This window comes from Anopheles stephensi, chromosome 2 (assembly GCF_013141755.1).
Source record: "Anopheles stephensi strain Indian chromosome 2, UCI_ANSTEP_V1.0, whole genome shotgun sequence".
NCBI lineage: Eukaryota > Metazoa > Arthropoda > Insecta > Diptera > Culicidae > Anopheles > Anopheles stephensi.
In genome coordinates this window covers 83,476,156-83,490,305 of record NC_050202.1, presented here as the reverse complement: position 1 = coordinate 83,490,305, position 14,150 = coordinate 83,476,156, and the positions used below count along the sequence as shown (strand labels likewise).

At 48.7% G+C, this 14,150-nt stretch overlaps 2 protein-coding genes across 3 annotated transcripts; both read right to left on the bottom strand.

Moving 5' to 3' along the window:
- Positions 1-648: 648 nt before the first annotated feature.
- On the bottom strand, positions 649-2,718 carry LOC118505757. The gene is made up of 3 exons (XM_036041974.1): positions 2,316-2,718; positions 1,482-1,602; positions 649-1,218 (listed from the first exon to the last, which is right to left on the bottom strand). Exons 1-3 carry the CDS (start codon positions 2,583-2,585, stop codon positions 926-928), a joined length of 684 nt encoding a protein of 227 aa, XP_035897867.1. The 5' UTR covers positions 2,586-2,718; the 3' UTR covers positions 649-925.
- A 1,043-nt stretch (positions 2,719-3,761) lies between these two features.
- LOC118505755 lies at positions 3,762-12,273 on the bottom strand. Of its 2 annotated transcripts, none has more exons than XM_036041972.1 (4): positions 11,746-12,273; positions 8,602-9,349; positions 4,971-7,300; positions 3,762-4,890 (listed from the first exon to the last, which is right to left on the bottom strand). In XM_036041972.1, exons 2-4 carry the CDS (start codon positions 8,602-8,604, stop codon positions 4,776-4,778), a joined length of 2,448 nt encoding a protein of 815 aa, XP_035897865.1. In that variant the 5' UTR covers positions 8,605-9,349; positions 11,746-12,273; the 3' UTR covers positions 3,762-4,775. The 2 variants fall into 2 exon arrangements, with proteins under 2 accessions (XP_035897865.1, XP_035897866.1); XM_036041973.1 differs by having other exon boundaries at positions 11,841-12,273.
- Between the last annotated feature and the right edge of the window lie 1,877 nt (positions 12,274-14,150).

The window sequence follows — 14,150 nt, the reverse complement described above, 5'->3', positions numbered from 1 at the left end:
GCGTAGTGAAGTGTAAGTGCTTTTGAATGTAAATTGCTCGGAAATCCAAAGTGGATTTAAACAGTTGTTTTTCACAGCCGGGTGCCAGAAACCCGGCCAGGGGTCGGTAGGCTCACGGCAGCAGATCCAGCAACAGTCGTATTGGGTGTTGAGCCCAATTTTTTTTTTGCTGGCAGTTTATCGTGTGCCTTACCAGCTTCACTTGCTCTTGTCGGTGAGACTCTCGACACTCGACAGGGCACCCTCGGTACGTTCGGACAGCAGCATATGGGTGTTGAGTTACAATGCTCGAATGTCCTCGAATGATTATCGCCCCTTTCCGTACCAGTTCTGATCGATTGTAATGTAGAATCGGAGAAAAGGGCGAAATAGTAGGGAGCGGGCATAATAATGGAAGGGTACCTGCTGGTGTTATTCAGCTTCATTAGGAGGAATTCTGTTCTGGATAATGCCCACAGGATGGATTACGGAGGCGTAGAACAACTTGTTGGTAGTTTCGTGAGGACTGCTCTGCCTGTCTTATCGGTGCACATCCAAAACACAGCATCATTACATCCGATCAATCCGATTCTCTCTATCAGTTCTTATCTTTAGAGGTCTCACTTCTCGGCGGGAAAAAAGGGTTAAAGCAACAAGAAATACGATACCTTTGAAAGCTCTCCAGTAGATTTGGGGTGAATTAATTTATTCCTTCAAAATGCTTCCGATTTTATAGCAAAACATAAAGATGCTATAATCTTGATGTAGACTATGTGCAATGTCCCATGTAAGTGGTCAATAATAATATGACACTTGCCTACGGAAGTACTAAAACTGGGTGAATATTTTTATTGTCGTTCTTCACACTAACTGTAGAACTAAAATGCAACGACTGCATTTCTTGTTACTGCACACTACCAACCAACGGAAGCATTTGGACCCGATCTCAGATATGACAGGCGTAGATCATTTCACACGGCGCACCCTGCAATCCTTCCATTGCCGCCCGGTCCAGGCTCGTCAGCAGCCGCTTGTAGTTGTAGTTGTCCGCTATTTCCGGGCTAAACATTTCCGCACCCTTCATGAGGGCGTGTGCCGCCCGGGCGTACTCATCGGCCGTCCGTGGTGCACGGCAGGCGGACCGCATCAGACACCCGTCCTGGCCGGAACCTTCCGCGGCCAGATAGCCCAAGATGAGGTTCGCCTCGCCCGGCAGTAAAAATCCTCCACCGGCAGCACCTGTACAGGAGAGGCGTGTGTTGTTAGAAGGTGAGGCTGACGCGAAAGCAGAACTCATTAGCGCTGCGGGACTCATTGTGTTGGGGGGGGGTGGGCGCAACAATTGCGCCAGAGACCTCCGCCGGCTACGGAGCTTTATTTGCCACTTCCGGTGTTTTGTTCGTCCCATGCGGGAAGGCACAAACAATGACTGCGGGTTGCATTGGGCAGCCCCGCCCGGTTCCGGTGCGGTGCGTCGGGTAATGGATGATGGGCTAGCTTACCTTCTTCACTGCGGCCCCGGGCGTACTGGCTCCAGTTCCCGGCACCGATCAAACCGGCGGCGAAGATGAGCGCCTTCAGCAGAAACAGAATCAAGAGGTTCGTCAAGTTCAAGCTGAGCACCTGCGTGTGGCGTTGGGTTGGGAGAAGGAAACAAAAAACAAACAAAAACGGTTAGATTATGGAACGATTAATTAGTTATTTCTACCGTTTCTGATTAGTCGGAGGAAGATGGTCTCCAGACTACTTTCACTGCTTGCTTGATTTCGAAAGTAAAAGTTTAAAAGCAAAAGTTGACTGCATTTGACGTAACTAAGTTTGATGTTTTAGAACGGATGAGGTATGTTTGATTCAGTGATTGCTCCCAAACGTATAAATTTATCGCAAACTAGTTGTCAATCAATATCGGCAAACAAAAGATAATTTGGAGAAGCTTTGAGAGACCAAATTTACATAGAAAATCAGTTTCCATGTAACTCCTTGGAGATTTGGCTTAAGAAGATTTCAACTGAAGATACGTGAACAGTTGAAAGTAAACTGAGAGGCGGATATTGCAACTGAATTTTAAAAATTAATAGTTAGACGTATAGAGAAGTGCCATAAAGTGCCATAAAAACGAATTCCTAACGTTCTTCTTCTACTTCTTAAGCTCTACAACTTCGAGAATTCCTGGCCTGGCTTTAATGGCTTCACTTTCATTTTATTTTATCCGTAGCTGGATAACCAGTCCTTTGTACGGGAAGACGCTCCGGATGAGCTTTGATCCTCGGTCCTGCATTGTCCTAACTAATTCAGCAAACTCACAAACACACTCAACCACACACACACGTACACACCTGGCTATTGCCTGCCGATCGACTGATCATCTCCTTCGCAACGTACGCAGCCAACTGCCCAGCCGGACTCGCCAGTATATCTCGCGCACTGTCCGTAAATCCGCGTCCTGCCGGGACTTGCTCCTTGCTGCCCACCGGACGGCGTCGATCGTACGGCGGCGTATGCAGCTCATTTCCATCGAAATCATGCACATTACCGTACGTTTCCGGTATCACTAGCACCAGTATTAGCACAATAAAGCCCGACACTAGCAGGAAGGCAGGTTTCATGGTTGCAAATGGTTGTCACTTCGCTCAAGCACACACAAACACAGGCGAGAAGCAGAATCCTTGTCCGGAGCTCTCGCAAACGCAAACGGGTACAGGTTGGTCGTAACACTGAGCCTTGGACCGTCGGTGAACAACCATAAATATCCTCGCCAGGTAGGGCAGACCACAGGCGAGGTGCGTTTGAAGATCGCCAGGTAGAAAGACAATGAGACACAATTTTCTTCGCTACGCTTCATCCTAAACATCGCACCGGTTTGAAGGAAGCCGAAGTGCCGTCGGTTTGTCGCATTTTCGTTGTTATGCTCATCAGCTACCATGGTCCCGCCAGCTGGCTGCCTGCTTCGTCCACTTCCTCGAAGCTTACAATGGAAAATGCTTGTAACAATAGGTTGGTTGGTATTGGGCGTAGAAGAAGAAGCAGCAGCAGCCACAGTTTCATGTTTCAGCTCAACCGTCCGGAGAGGCACAGCGACGCATTATCTACGTTTAGCCCGGTTGAGGTGCTCTCTGTCGAACCTTCTGCCACACGGGCTTAAGCTCCGCATGTCCATTTGGAGGTGAGGCTTATCGTAGCCGACTTCCGTTTCTTCCAGGGGCTTTTTTCCCCTTGACCTTCGTTGCGCTTGCTGAGGCTCTTTACAAATACTGGCTGAATTGAATATTTTTTTGTGTGATTTATTACATAAAATTTGTCAAACAAAAAAAAAATCTCATCAGAAGAGAGCTCTCGTTTTTTTGCATTACAAGCGTAATCTCTTAGCTAAAGAAATTAGAAAGAAAACAGCTTATCGCTCGGTGTAGGGTAAATTTCACCTTTAAACTGTGTCTGCATTAAAACATTTATCCGATAAGTGATGTGCTGCGATTCAACAATTGCGAGACAATGACAATTTGCTCAAATTGCTCCGGCTCAAGGCGGTAGGCCCAAATCACACACTCCCCTGGCGTCACACACGCGTTGCATAATGGCGTGTTAAATGAGCCGAGCGACTGTGCCTGTGATCTAGCGATGCGACACAATGGGTAGAAAGTTTAAAGTGATCTTTGAACATTCCCATTTTCCCTTTCAAGATGTTCAAGAGCAATCGAAGAAAATCGATGCTGATATGCGTTAGCGCTTGATGCTGCAATTTAGGAAATAAAACTCAACGTAAACGTCCCTTTATCAAACTCATGTAGTAAATAATTTATTAAATAAACTTTTTTGCATACAGTAAAATCCTTTCCAATGCAAAAAACAAAACGATAACGTACTCGGCTCGTATCTACTTAAATCTCTCTCTCTCTCATTAACACAACAATAATAACAAAATATTGATAGAATCTCGTTTAGATGCCCTAAGCGGCACCATCTCAGCGCTGTTCACTTTTCGAACGAAATCTGCTCGTTCAACGATTACTAAACTGCATGAAACTATCGAAAGTTCGATCGCTGGATCGGACGTTACAGTCCCTAGTATATCCCTTTCCTTTGGCATATGATGCTCTAGTGTATGTACAAGTTCGGACACAAACACGAAATCAAATCTCTCCTGCTAGCTTACCTAACGAGCGTGTCCGAGTCTGGTTTGTAGTAGTAAGTGTGTGGGAAGTAATCGTATAGTGTGTGTAAGTAACAAATATTCATAAAACGGGATTGTTTGACGTTCGGGATTGGATTAGTTCGCTAGAAGGGTAATGAGTAATGATTAGACTAAGGTCGCTCTCTCTCTCTTGCTCACTGTGCTGGGCGCTCAGTAGCTCAGTACGATCAGACAGATAAAGGTAACATGATTTTGCCTTAAGCTCTACGTGCAGCCCTCGCTTGAAAGGGGGAAGGGTACCGCGATACTAACCGTACGCCGTAATCGCTGCTTACTATTTTAATATAAAATACAGACATGGTCTAAAACACACATAATCATTCCGTGCAGCGGCAGGAACAGCTGTGGTGCGCTGGGCTGTTCTTGATAGATACGTCACGCCTGTCCACACTGTCCACTCGCTTCGCTAACGCTAATAACTAATAGGATTTTGCAATGGATGGAATTTCCACGATCTCTCCTCTCGATCTCTCTCGCTCTCTTGCTCTCGCTCACACTCGCATACACTCTTTCCGAAAAATTTATTAAACATCAACTAGTGTCGAAATGCAAGAACCATATGCCGTGCCAGCGTCGGTCCGCAAGGTTCGTGTGCTGAAGTGTGAGGTTAAGATCGGGTCGGTGGCTGCTGGCAAACGAATCGTGTGCAGTCGTTCTGTCTGATGGCGTCAGTCACTTCTGACAGATGATCGGTGAGGCTAGCGGCTAGTGCTGGGTGCATCCTGCAAAAAAAAAAAAAACAAGGACACATTAATGAGACTCCATCCCATCTCTGATGTAATATCTGCCACGCGAGACTCACATATCCAGCATGGTGTACATCTTCTTCTCCATCAGCACGATATCGTCGGCGCCCTGTTGGATCATGACGCGACAGAAGGTGAGCTTGGCACAGGAAGGATTCTTCCAGTCGGTGTCGCGCAGCTGCTGCTCAAACCGGGCCCTCGACGAGCTGCTAGACTCACGGCCCACATCCTGCAGGCCCTGCTCTTCGAACGGATTGCGTGTGAGCGAACGCTTCGAGCGTCTCGCCATTTCTCGATCATTCGGAGGTGAGTTCATGAGCATGACATCGTACTGGTCCTGATACCGTTGCTGCTGCTGCTGCTGGATCGCCTCCAACGCTCGCTTGTGCTCCAGATCGTCCAGATCGAAGGGTAACAGCTCGCCCGACCTTCGCAGCAGGCCCATGTCGAAAAAACGACCCACGGCAACGGCACCGAGCCCGAGCGCGGCACCGCCCGCCATCAGCCCTAGAGCCGGGAGTATAATTGAATTTGAAGCTGGTGCCACCACCACGCCAACCTTGTCCTGAGCCTCGTCAGACTTTCGTACCAGTCCGAGATTTTTGGAGATTTTCTGTCCGGCCTCGACGATGGGCTCCAGGACGGGTTTGGTGAACTCCTGTACGGTGGAGATCCCGCTCTGTAGCCCTTCCCGCATCTGGTCGGTAATTTTGGCCCAAAATGGCCGCTCGTGCTTAACGCGCCGAATGTACCCGTAGTTGTACGGGTACGTGGAGGGCCCTTTGAAGTTTTCGTACTGCGGCGGACGGGGCATCTTGACCGGCTGCGGTGGATCGTAGTAGTCCTTGCTGCCCATGGCCGGTTCGATCGCGTACGGCGAATGATCGTTGTGCGCCGCCTTGCTGTAGTAGTCCTGCACGTTCATGATCTTCTTCATCGCCTTCGTGGGCTTACGCTCCGGTGGGACGGATTTGGCTGGCTGTACACCGAGCTCGGGATGGGCGTACTGGAGCACGGGTTTGCGGGTGTCCTCTAGCTCCTTCTCCTGGTTCTGTGCTCCCGGACCATTGATGGAGTACAGCTGCGACACAGGGTAGTTGGGATTGCCCGGATTCTGCAGCATACGACGCTGTATCTTAGGCTGTTCGGCTTGGGCATCTTCCTTGAAGTTGGCACGGCTCACAATCTGCGGATAGTGCTTACGACTCTCTTCCTCGTTGATTTTACGCAAATACTCCACCAAACGACCGTTCGGTACGGGGCGGGAGTTATCAGCACGCGAGAAAGGTGCAATATTGCCCGACTCCTTCGGTGGGTTAGAGTTGATCGCGATCGATCCCGTGTGCAGATTATCCTCCACACTGAACGGGCCGAAGCTCTTGGCCAGTCCATCGTTCGGCTGGAAGTTGTCGGCGGTCGTAAATGGCCCGATGCTGCGTTGACGGGATCCAACGTTGGCGCGTCCTCCATTGCCGGAAGGTTTGGCGAAAATCAGCTGACCGTAGATGTCGCCACTGTTTTCCAACCTCGTCGGGACGTGTCCCTTCTCGTACGGCACCAGCTCACCATTGATGACGCGAGCATTACGCCACACCTGCCGCTTGTCGGACTCATCGTCCGGGACACGAATGCCATGCACCACCGGGATACCATCGGCACCGATCTCCTGCATCGCACGTCCACGTTTCTGTGTCTTGACCGCACCGTTGTCCTTCATGTACACCGGATCCGAGCTGATAACTACGGGCGGTGGAACACGGCTTTCCTGCACCGTTTCGTCACTAACCTTTATGCGCACCGGACGGCGATCGTTCTTCATCGCACCATGCTCATCGTCGTAGAACGATCGTGGCGGTCGCTCGATGCGATTAACGTGCTCGAGGAAAGCGTTGATAATGTCGACCGATTCCGGTGCCGAGTCAGCCGACAGGCGATAGTTTCCGGCAATTCGTGCCGGTGTCACGTGACTCTGGCCGGATGGTGGTGGTGCGAACGAGTAGGTAACACCCTGGCTGGTCGTGCCCGTCGTGGAGCTCGGTGTCACCGTAATCGTTCCGGCCGGCAGCTCCATTCCGTTGCGCTTCTTGACGATGATCTGTACCATGCGCCCGTTGTTGGAACGCACGTTCAGCTTCTGCACGTTGTCCGGGTTGAGACTTCGGGAGACCTTCAGCTCGGTACGGGTGTAAGCCGGCCGCACTTTCGCCACTTCCTCCGGGGTGGTGCGATTCGTGCGCTCCACCGGAGCGGATGTGTTGCGGGTCGAGGGCAGCGAGTCGAGCTTGGTGAAGACCACCGATCCTACGCCGTTCGGTTGGGTTTCACCGTTTGCCAATGCTGTGACAAACAGCAAGCCAACGGTGGCTAGGGTTACGATAGATGACGTCTGGAAGAGAGCGATAAAGGGAATATTATTTATGGCAAAGTTCGCATTGGGGGATTCAGATTACAGTAGAATCAAGAAATATCTCCTATTTAATCCTATATCAAAGCTCCACGGTCCTTCATTTGGCTTTGCTGCGTAATTTCTCGAAAGCATGCTCGTTAATTATTTCTTCACAAATTCAAAACAATAAACCCAATTAATGAATTCACGGGAATCCTCACCGTAGCGATGGTTGGAATAGTTTTCTTAACTAACAAACCAAAGCAAATACTAAGCCCCCTCATCTCCCTCTCTCCTTTTCCCCCTTTTGTTTTTCCGAAAACTGAAAGCTTCGGTTCGGTTTCAACACAACCTGAAGAAGCTGTAGTACCCGCCCCGTCCTGCGTCCCGTACCATTTCACCGATAATGTCTTATTTCGAGCAGTTCCGGCGATGTTATTTACCCTCAACGAAACCGGGTGGAACAAACGGAAAACAGACAGCAGAGGAAGGAAAAAAAAATCACTAATCAGCTGCAAGCAAAAGCGCTCGGCGATCGGTTCGAACACACCACCGCTGTGTACGATGTTTTGCCCGTGGCAATGGCTTTTACGTGAAAGTTTGCTACTTCCACCCGCTCCCACACCGATTACCGTCATCGATGATCCGTGGCCGCGAATTCCGAGCGTAGCCCGACCGGCGGTGTGGGGTGAACCGTGAACCGAGGCTTACGCAATCGAGATGAATTTCACCCGAGCGCGATAAGGTCCGAATCTCATCGCGTGACGGCCAATTGGAGCCGATGATCGATTCCACCAAACGAGTAGGGGCCGGTCAACGGGAGCGGCCGGTATCGAACCGATTGATCTCGCGATGAACGCGAACTCTCTGTCGTCGACCCATTTATTTCCGGTAAGAATGGTTGTTGAAAGGTGACGCGATGCTAAGTGTTGTTCGCTTTATTCCTTTGTGATTTGAATTCATTCATTCAATTTATATCACTTTGAGCTATCTTTCTCTTATATTTTTGTCGCTTCAAAATGTGTTCTCCTATAAAATTATAGCATGTTTCTATTAGAAGCTATCACCTTAGTGATGACTGACAGAGACGGCAATCAGATTTATAGCCAACTTGGATTGCTTAATACTATCTTCTATCAGCTTATTGCTTCCCTAACTGTATGAAATATTCCACTATAAGATTGCAAAGTTCCATGACAAACTATTCGTGTGAAATATTTAAATCCCTGTAAGAAGATCTTTCTCCTTGGAGGTGATACTGCAGGTATTAGTAATAAGAGTGCACACACACAAACACTTACCATTTCTTTATAGCGTGATGCCTGTACTGACTAGGGCGTTCAGCCTGTCGAGCCGAAACCGAGAGCGTCTTCTAGCCGGTGCCGGAGGTGAAATTTCCACAAGCCTGGTGTCGCTTGTTTTTCCGCTCGATCGTTTTAGAAATCAACAAGTCGTGTGTGTGGGGGAACTCCTCGCCGGTACACTAGCACCAGCCCGATAAAACGTCGTGCTCTGATTGTTCGATAAACCAAACACACGCACACACACGCACACACGGTCTTAGATTGATTGCTTGTCACCGGTTTCGCTTCGTCGCGTCAGCTCCAGTTTCAGCCGGGGTTCCCAGTCAGGTTAATTACTAGTGGTACCTCCCCGTGTCTCTCACGCACATGTATCGCTTTTCGGCGATTTCTTCTGGCACACACTGGCACACCGTTTTTCCGGTGGCAGAGTTTTTCCACGGCAAACCCGACCGCACTACTAGTTCGATTTCTAATTCGTCAAAACCTATGCACACGTACGTACGCACCGTGCACTAACAATCTCTCTCTCTCTCTCTCTCTCTCTCTCGCCTTGCACTTTTTTTACACTCACTCACTCACTCACTGGGCCAGACGGCACCTCTACACGGTGGTTGCAGCGTGCAGGAAATCGGATCTCGCCAGCTCCGTCCAAACGGTCATCTTTGCAGGAGTTGGAAAACCCGCAGCATGTTTCCTTCTCCTCGTCCGGGCTCTCCCTGTGCCGTTTTTTTGTTTTGTTTGCCTCCTGGAGTGGGTGGAAAAATGAGAAAAGAAGAACAAGAAGGCCTGATTAAGAAAAAGGAAAGCGATTCGATAAGGCGCACAGTGTGTGTGTGCGCCACATTGCCAATCTCCCGTTACCGTTACAATCTAATTGTTATCGGTTAGTTTGCTCTCCCGTGCTCGTGCGGATAGTGGGAGAGCTTTCGCGAAAACCATCACCCACCCAACCTTCCCCCCTCACGTTTGCAAAACACCACCCCTATCGTCCCCCCTTTCTCGGAGCCCCCATCCATTGCGCAAAAGCAGCCCGCTTCGAGCCACCGGTGCCTTTGCCGAGGAAGCTCACCAACACCACGTACGCGCTGGCGGCACTGGTTGTTGAATTTCACTTTTATTTGGAAAGTATCGCCTTGAATTCATTTATTTATCTCATTTTGCTTTTCCACCCCGTTTTCCAGCGGGCAGCACATTCCAGCGGCATGAGTGTGTTGTGTTGGCTTTGCTGCGTTCCAACCGTACCGGCATTTCTCCGTCGTGGCAGCCGATCCCCATCCCCCAGCGTGCCTTCATCTCTTTTCGCTGACCATGTAATATCACTCCTTTTGCCCGATACCGCCACTCAACTGTTACGTTATGCGCAGTTATCGTCGGCACCTTCGAACCGCACCGCACACACGTGAAAGTGATGAACCTGACGCACCGGGCACATGGCTGGTGCTTTTCCGTGCAAAGGCGAACGACGCGAGACGCTACTTATGCCAATCACGTGTGTGTGTATGTGTGTGCGTGTCCAGGGGAATGCGCCGCAAGGCTTTCTTTTAGCTTTAGTTTTATGTCCACACACCCTGGACACTCACCCGGCGCAGGCTCTATTTGCCTGTTCGCATCGCCAGGTGGTGACCCACAAAACGGGGTAAGGGGAAAAGGATGGTAGGAAAGGACAGCGAGAACATCCTTCAAAGATTTTTTTTTTAATCCACAAACAACAATCCACAATGATCAAAATCAAAGCAAAGGATCGATTTGATGTTTAGTAAACAAGAGACTGCGGTGATGGTGAAAACGACGAACCCCCCGTCCTTTGTTCGGGTGACAAATTGTTTCTGCAAAGTGGATGAAATATTCATCAATTTGCTAATTGGTTTGCGATTAAACAACGGAACCACTTAAGGTGAAGTCGGATGGGAATAAATTGGAGAGAGCGAGAGAGAGGCGGCACATGAAAGGCGTGTGTGTTTCTGTGTCATGAGTTTTCCAACTAATTCAATTGCAATTTAAATCTGTTCCTGATGAGCTCACAGGAATGTATTTGTGACCTCTTTTGCAGTTAGCACAACGTTCTCAGATGATATCATAACAGCAGCAGATAATTTTAAACAGCTCGTAACTACTTTGTAAAACATTTACCAAACATTTTAAATTATAATTTCCTTAATTGGATTAAATTTTATTAATCCGACTACTTTGTGATATCATCTGAGTCCATTGTCTTAAACGTTGCAATCCTTATGAAATCATCTGGAAAATCCCCTCCGAATAGCGTATCGGCGTGTTTCCCGATTCACCTCACACACACATACACACCCGAGCACACACACCCAAATCTGCCTTTTAAATGTGCTTTCCCCCCCGTAAAAAAACACCATTCACACATCGTCCCCGGTGTGTCTAGCACGGTCTTGGGTCCAAACATTTACAACTTTCCCCCTTCCCCCTCCTTCCTTCCTTCCTGTGACATTTCGAGCCGGGAATGAACTGCATCTTTAAAGTGCCATTTCACCGAACCACTGCCGCCCCGCACCTTTCGAACCGATCGCAACCGATTGCGCCATCGCTCTTTATGCATTTGAATATTCCACCCGACCGGCACAAGCACACACAGTACAAGCATAACAACCGCCGTAATCTGCCGATCCCGATACTGTGGAACGTGTTCGATCGGGGCGTTTTTCTCATAGGTCCCTCTATCGACACGATTCGATGTCGTAATTATTCACTTTGGAGCGTCGTTCGGTCGATTTGTTTCTTTTTCTTTTCGGGGCATTTGGCATTCTCGCGTATTGAGTTTCCTCGGGGTGGCTTTTTATTTCACTTTCTATTTTTGCTGCCCGCGTTGTGTGTCTGGCTGTGCAGTTCCGTTCACCAGAATGTAATAATGGGCATGGCAAAAAGCAAAACAGCATTACTCCCACACTCGATTACGTGTGGCACACATTGCACTGTGCAAGCAACAAAAAGCCGGGAGCTTTAAACGGGTGTGATGCAAACGGCCTGCTACATTACATTGCTGTCAAACGTCAAACGTCATTCGGTCTTAGTGGATAGTAAACGTCACTGCAGTATACACCCTTTTTATAGCACGCTGTAAGGAGCTTTATAGCTAGTGTACAGATTAGTAGAAGTAAAGCAAAGACATACTTTATCACAGTCACCAGAACACACTCACACAAACACAAGCACCCACCCGATACACTTATCGGCCACGCGCCCGGTGCTACTACTGTTTGACGTACTGATGTGACTTTATGGTTGTTTTCCGCGCAATATAGGTGTAGAGTATTTTTCACTGAGATAAAAATAACACTATTTTGTTTTCGGGTGGAACACACACACACACACGCTTCTGTGTCTAAATTGGAATTGCTTTACTTTTTTTTCTTCTTCGTGTTCAGTTTAAACTTTTCGTCTATTTCGGGATAGTCGGGGAGCCGTTCGAAGGATCGATCGAATACGGACCGGAATTCCGTTTTCCTTTTTTTTTTTGTTGGTTTGCTTCGCAGCGTTAAAGGAGCTTCGTGCTTCTTCGTGTGTCGCGTTCAGCGCTCAGATTGATACTGATTCACCGTAGGACCCGGTGCCAACCGAACCCAAATGGTGGGCTCGCAACGCCGTCTTTCTTTTTCGGGTGGGGGAGATTGTACGGCCCGGCCACCCATTCACTGGCTGGCAAAAGACGGGGAGGGAAATTAAAAGTCTCAAAAAGAGTTCGCTACGCGAAGACGAATTCCCCCCCCTTCCCCACCTTTCGCTTGCCTATCCCCCCCCCCCCTTCCCAACCCTTTCTCCTCAAGTGGAGCAGAGCGGTGAGATTGAATAACGTAATAGCCGCTGGAAGTGCATCTTTGCGAAGCGAATGAAAGGATTGCATCTCTCTCGCCGCTGCTGCTGCTGGAGAGTGTCGTGTGATCGTTGGCATTCCCCAAGAAAGCGGGCACTGGGAGACTGCTGGTGCGCTGATGTTTGTTGGCCCGAAACGGCTCGACGGTGAAGCGACGGACCTGGGCGGAGAAAGCGCTGCGAAGGTGGAACAGATGAAAGCCTCCTCGGCTCATGTGTGGATGCGATCGAGTGGCTGCGAAAGAAAGTTGCCATTTTACCATCCAAAATCCACCCCACCACCCCGTTCCTTCCAACCCACCCCATCTTTTCTCGAGCTTCTCAAGAAGGTGAGATGGAAGATGGAGTGTTGAAAGTAAAGCGAACAAAGCCTCCGAAACGTGCTCTATTGCTCTTTCACATTGTTTCGCCGGACCGCGTTGCTTCCGCACCGGTTCACTTCCGTCCTGTTGACCAACCACCGATGCTTTCTCCCTCTCTCCCTCTCTCTCGCTCCCCGCGTAAAGAAACACCTGATCGAATTATGCAACGTGCGCGCATTGTAATGCAAAATGCGCGACGATCGATCGATGACGGTGACCGATGTTGCGTTTCGTCGTTTTTTCCGGTGCTCTTTCGACGCGGCTTCAACCTCAACTGAAGTACGCACTTGCTCCTATCACGTGCTTAATGATATCATTTACCCCCGAAATAAGCCACGTCGAGCCTGTTTCATAATGATGGGCATTTTGGGGATGGCTGCTACTCAACCATCTTCTCAAGCGCAACACATTATTTGATGGAGCACGGTTCGAGGCGGAAACACACCGACGAAATCACACTCCTCCTAATCGGGCACTCGTGGCAGCGGGTAGCGCTGTGCCCATATTTGTTAACGCTTGGCCCTAATTTATAAATCATTTTCTACCACTTTTGGGACGAACGCTAGGCGAAGATTTCACGCGGTAATTATGGGCGATGAGCGAGCCGAGGTTTGGGAACAACAAAAAGGGCTCCCGTCAGCGGAACGGAAAGATGAATGTTTAATAAATCTTCACATCCGAAACCGAAGACAAGCGGTGCTCGAACCGCACCGGGTCGGGATCGTTATCGATTAACAAATGTCTAATTAATTATTTATTGCTTCTGCCCTGTAGCCTCTGTTTATGGTGATGACGATGAGGTTTGGATGAATGTTATAAACATTGGTGGATAAATGTTTAATACAGGGTTTTCCTCCAAGGTAAAAATCAAACTTCCGCGTGGTTGCTACGATGCCCGAATCGAGATGCCCGACAGTCCACTCCTTGTGACAGCTGTCAGATGCATCAGTTTGCTTGATGTGTCTTTGTTATGCACATGATCAGAGAATAGCTGGTAGGATTTTACACCAATCTAAATAAAAAGAGATAACATTAATATAAAACCAGGATAAAGATATAGAACCAAAATTAAGAAATTGGACTTTTGTTCAATAAAAACTGCGTGATTGGTTTATTCTTGTGGACAGTGGTTGTGTATGCTTGATATTTTGACCTACTCAACCCCTGTATATACAGGACACGCTGAGTGGAAACCCCCTGTTAAGATGCTTTATCAATTTAAACGTAAGCAATTTATTGATAAACAAACAGTGCCAAAACAGAAACTGGTCACAAATTACGATACGCGTTAAACAATTAATTTCTCCATCCATCGCGCGTTTTATTGCGTTGCGATTTGCACTT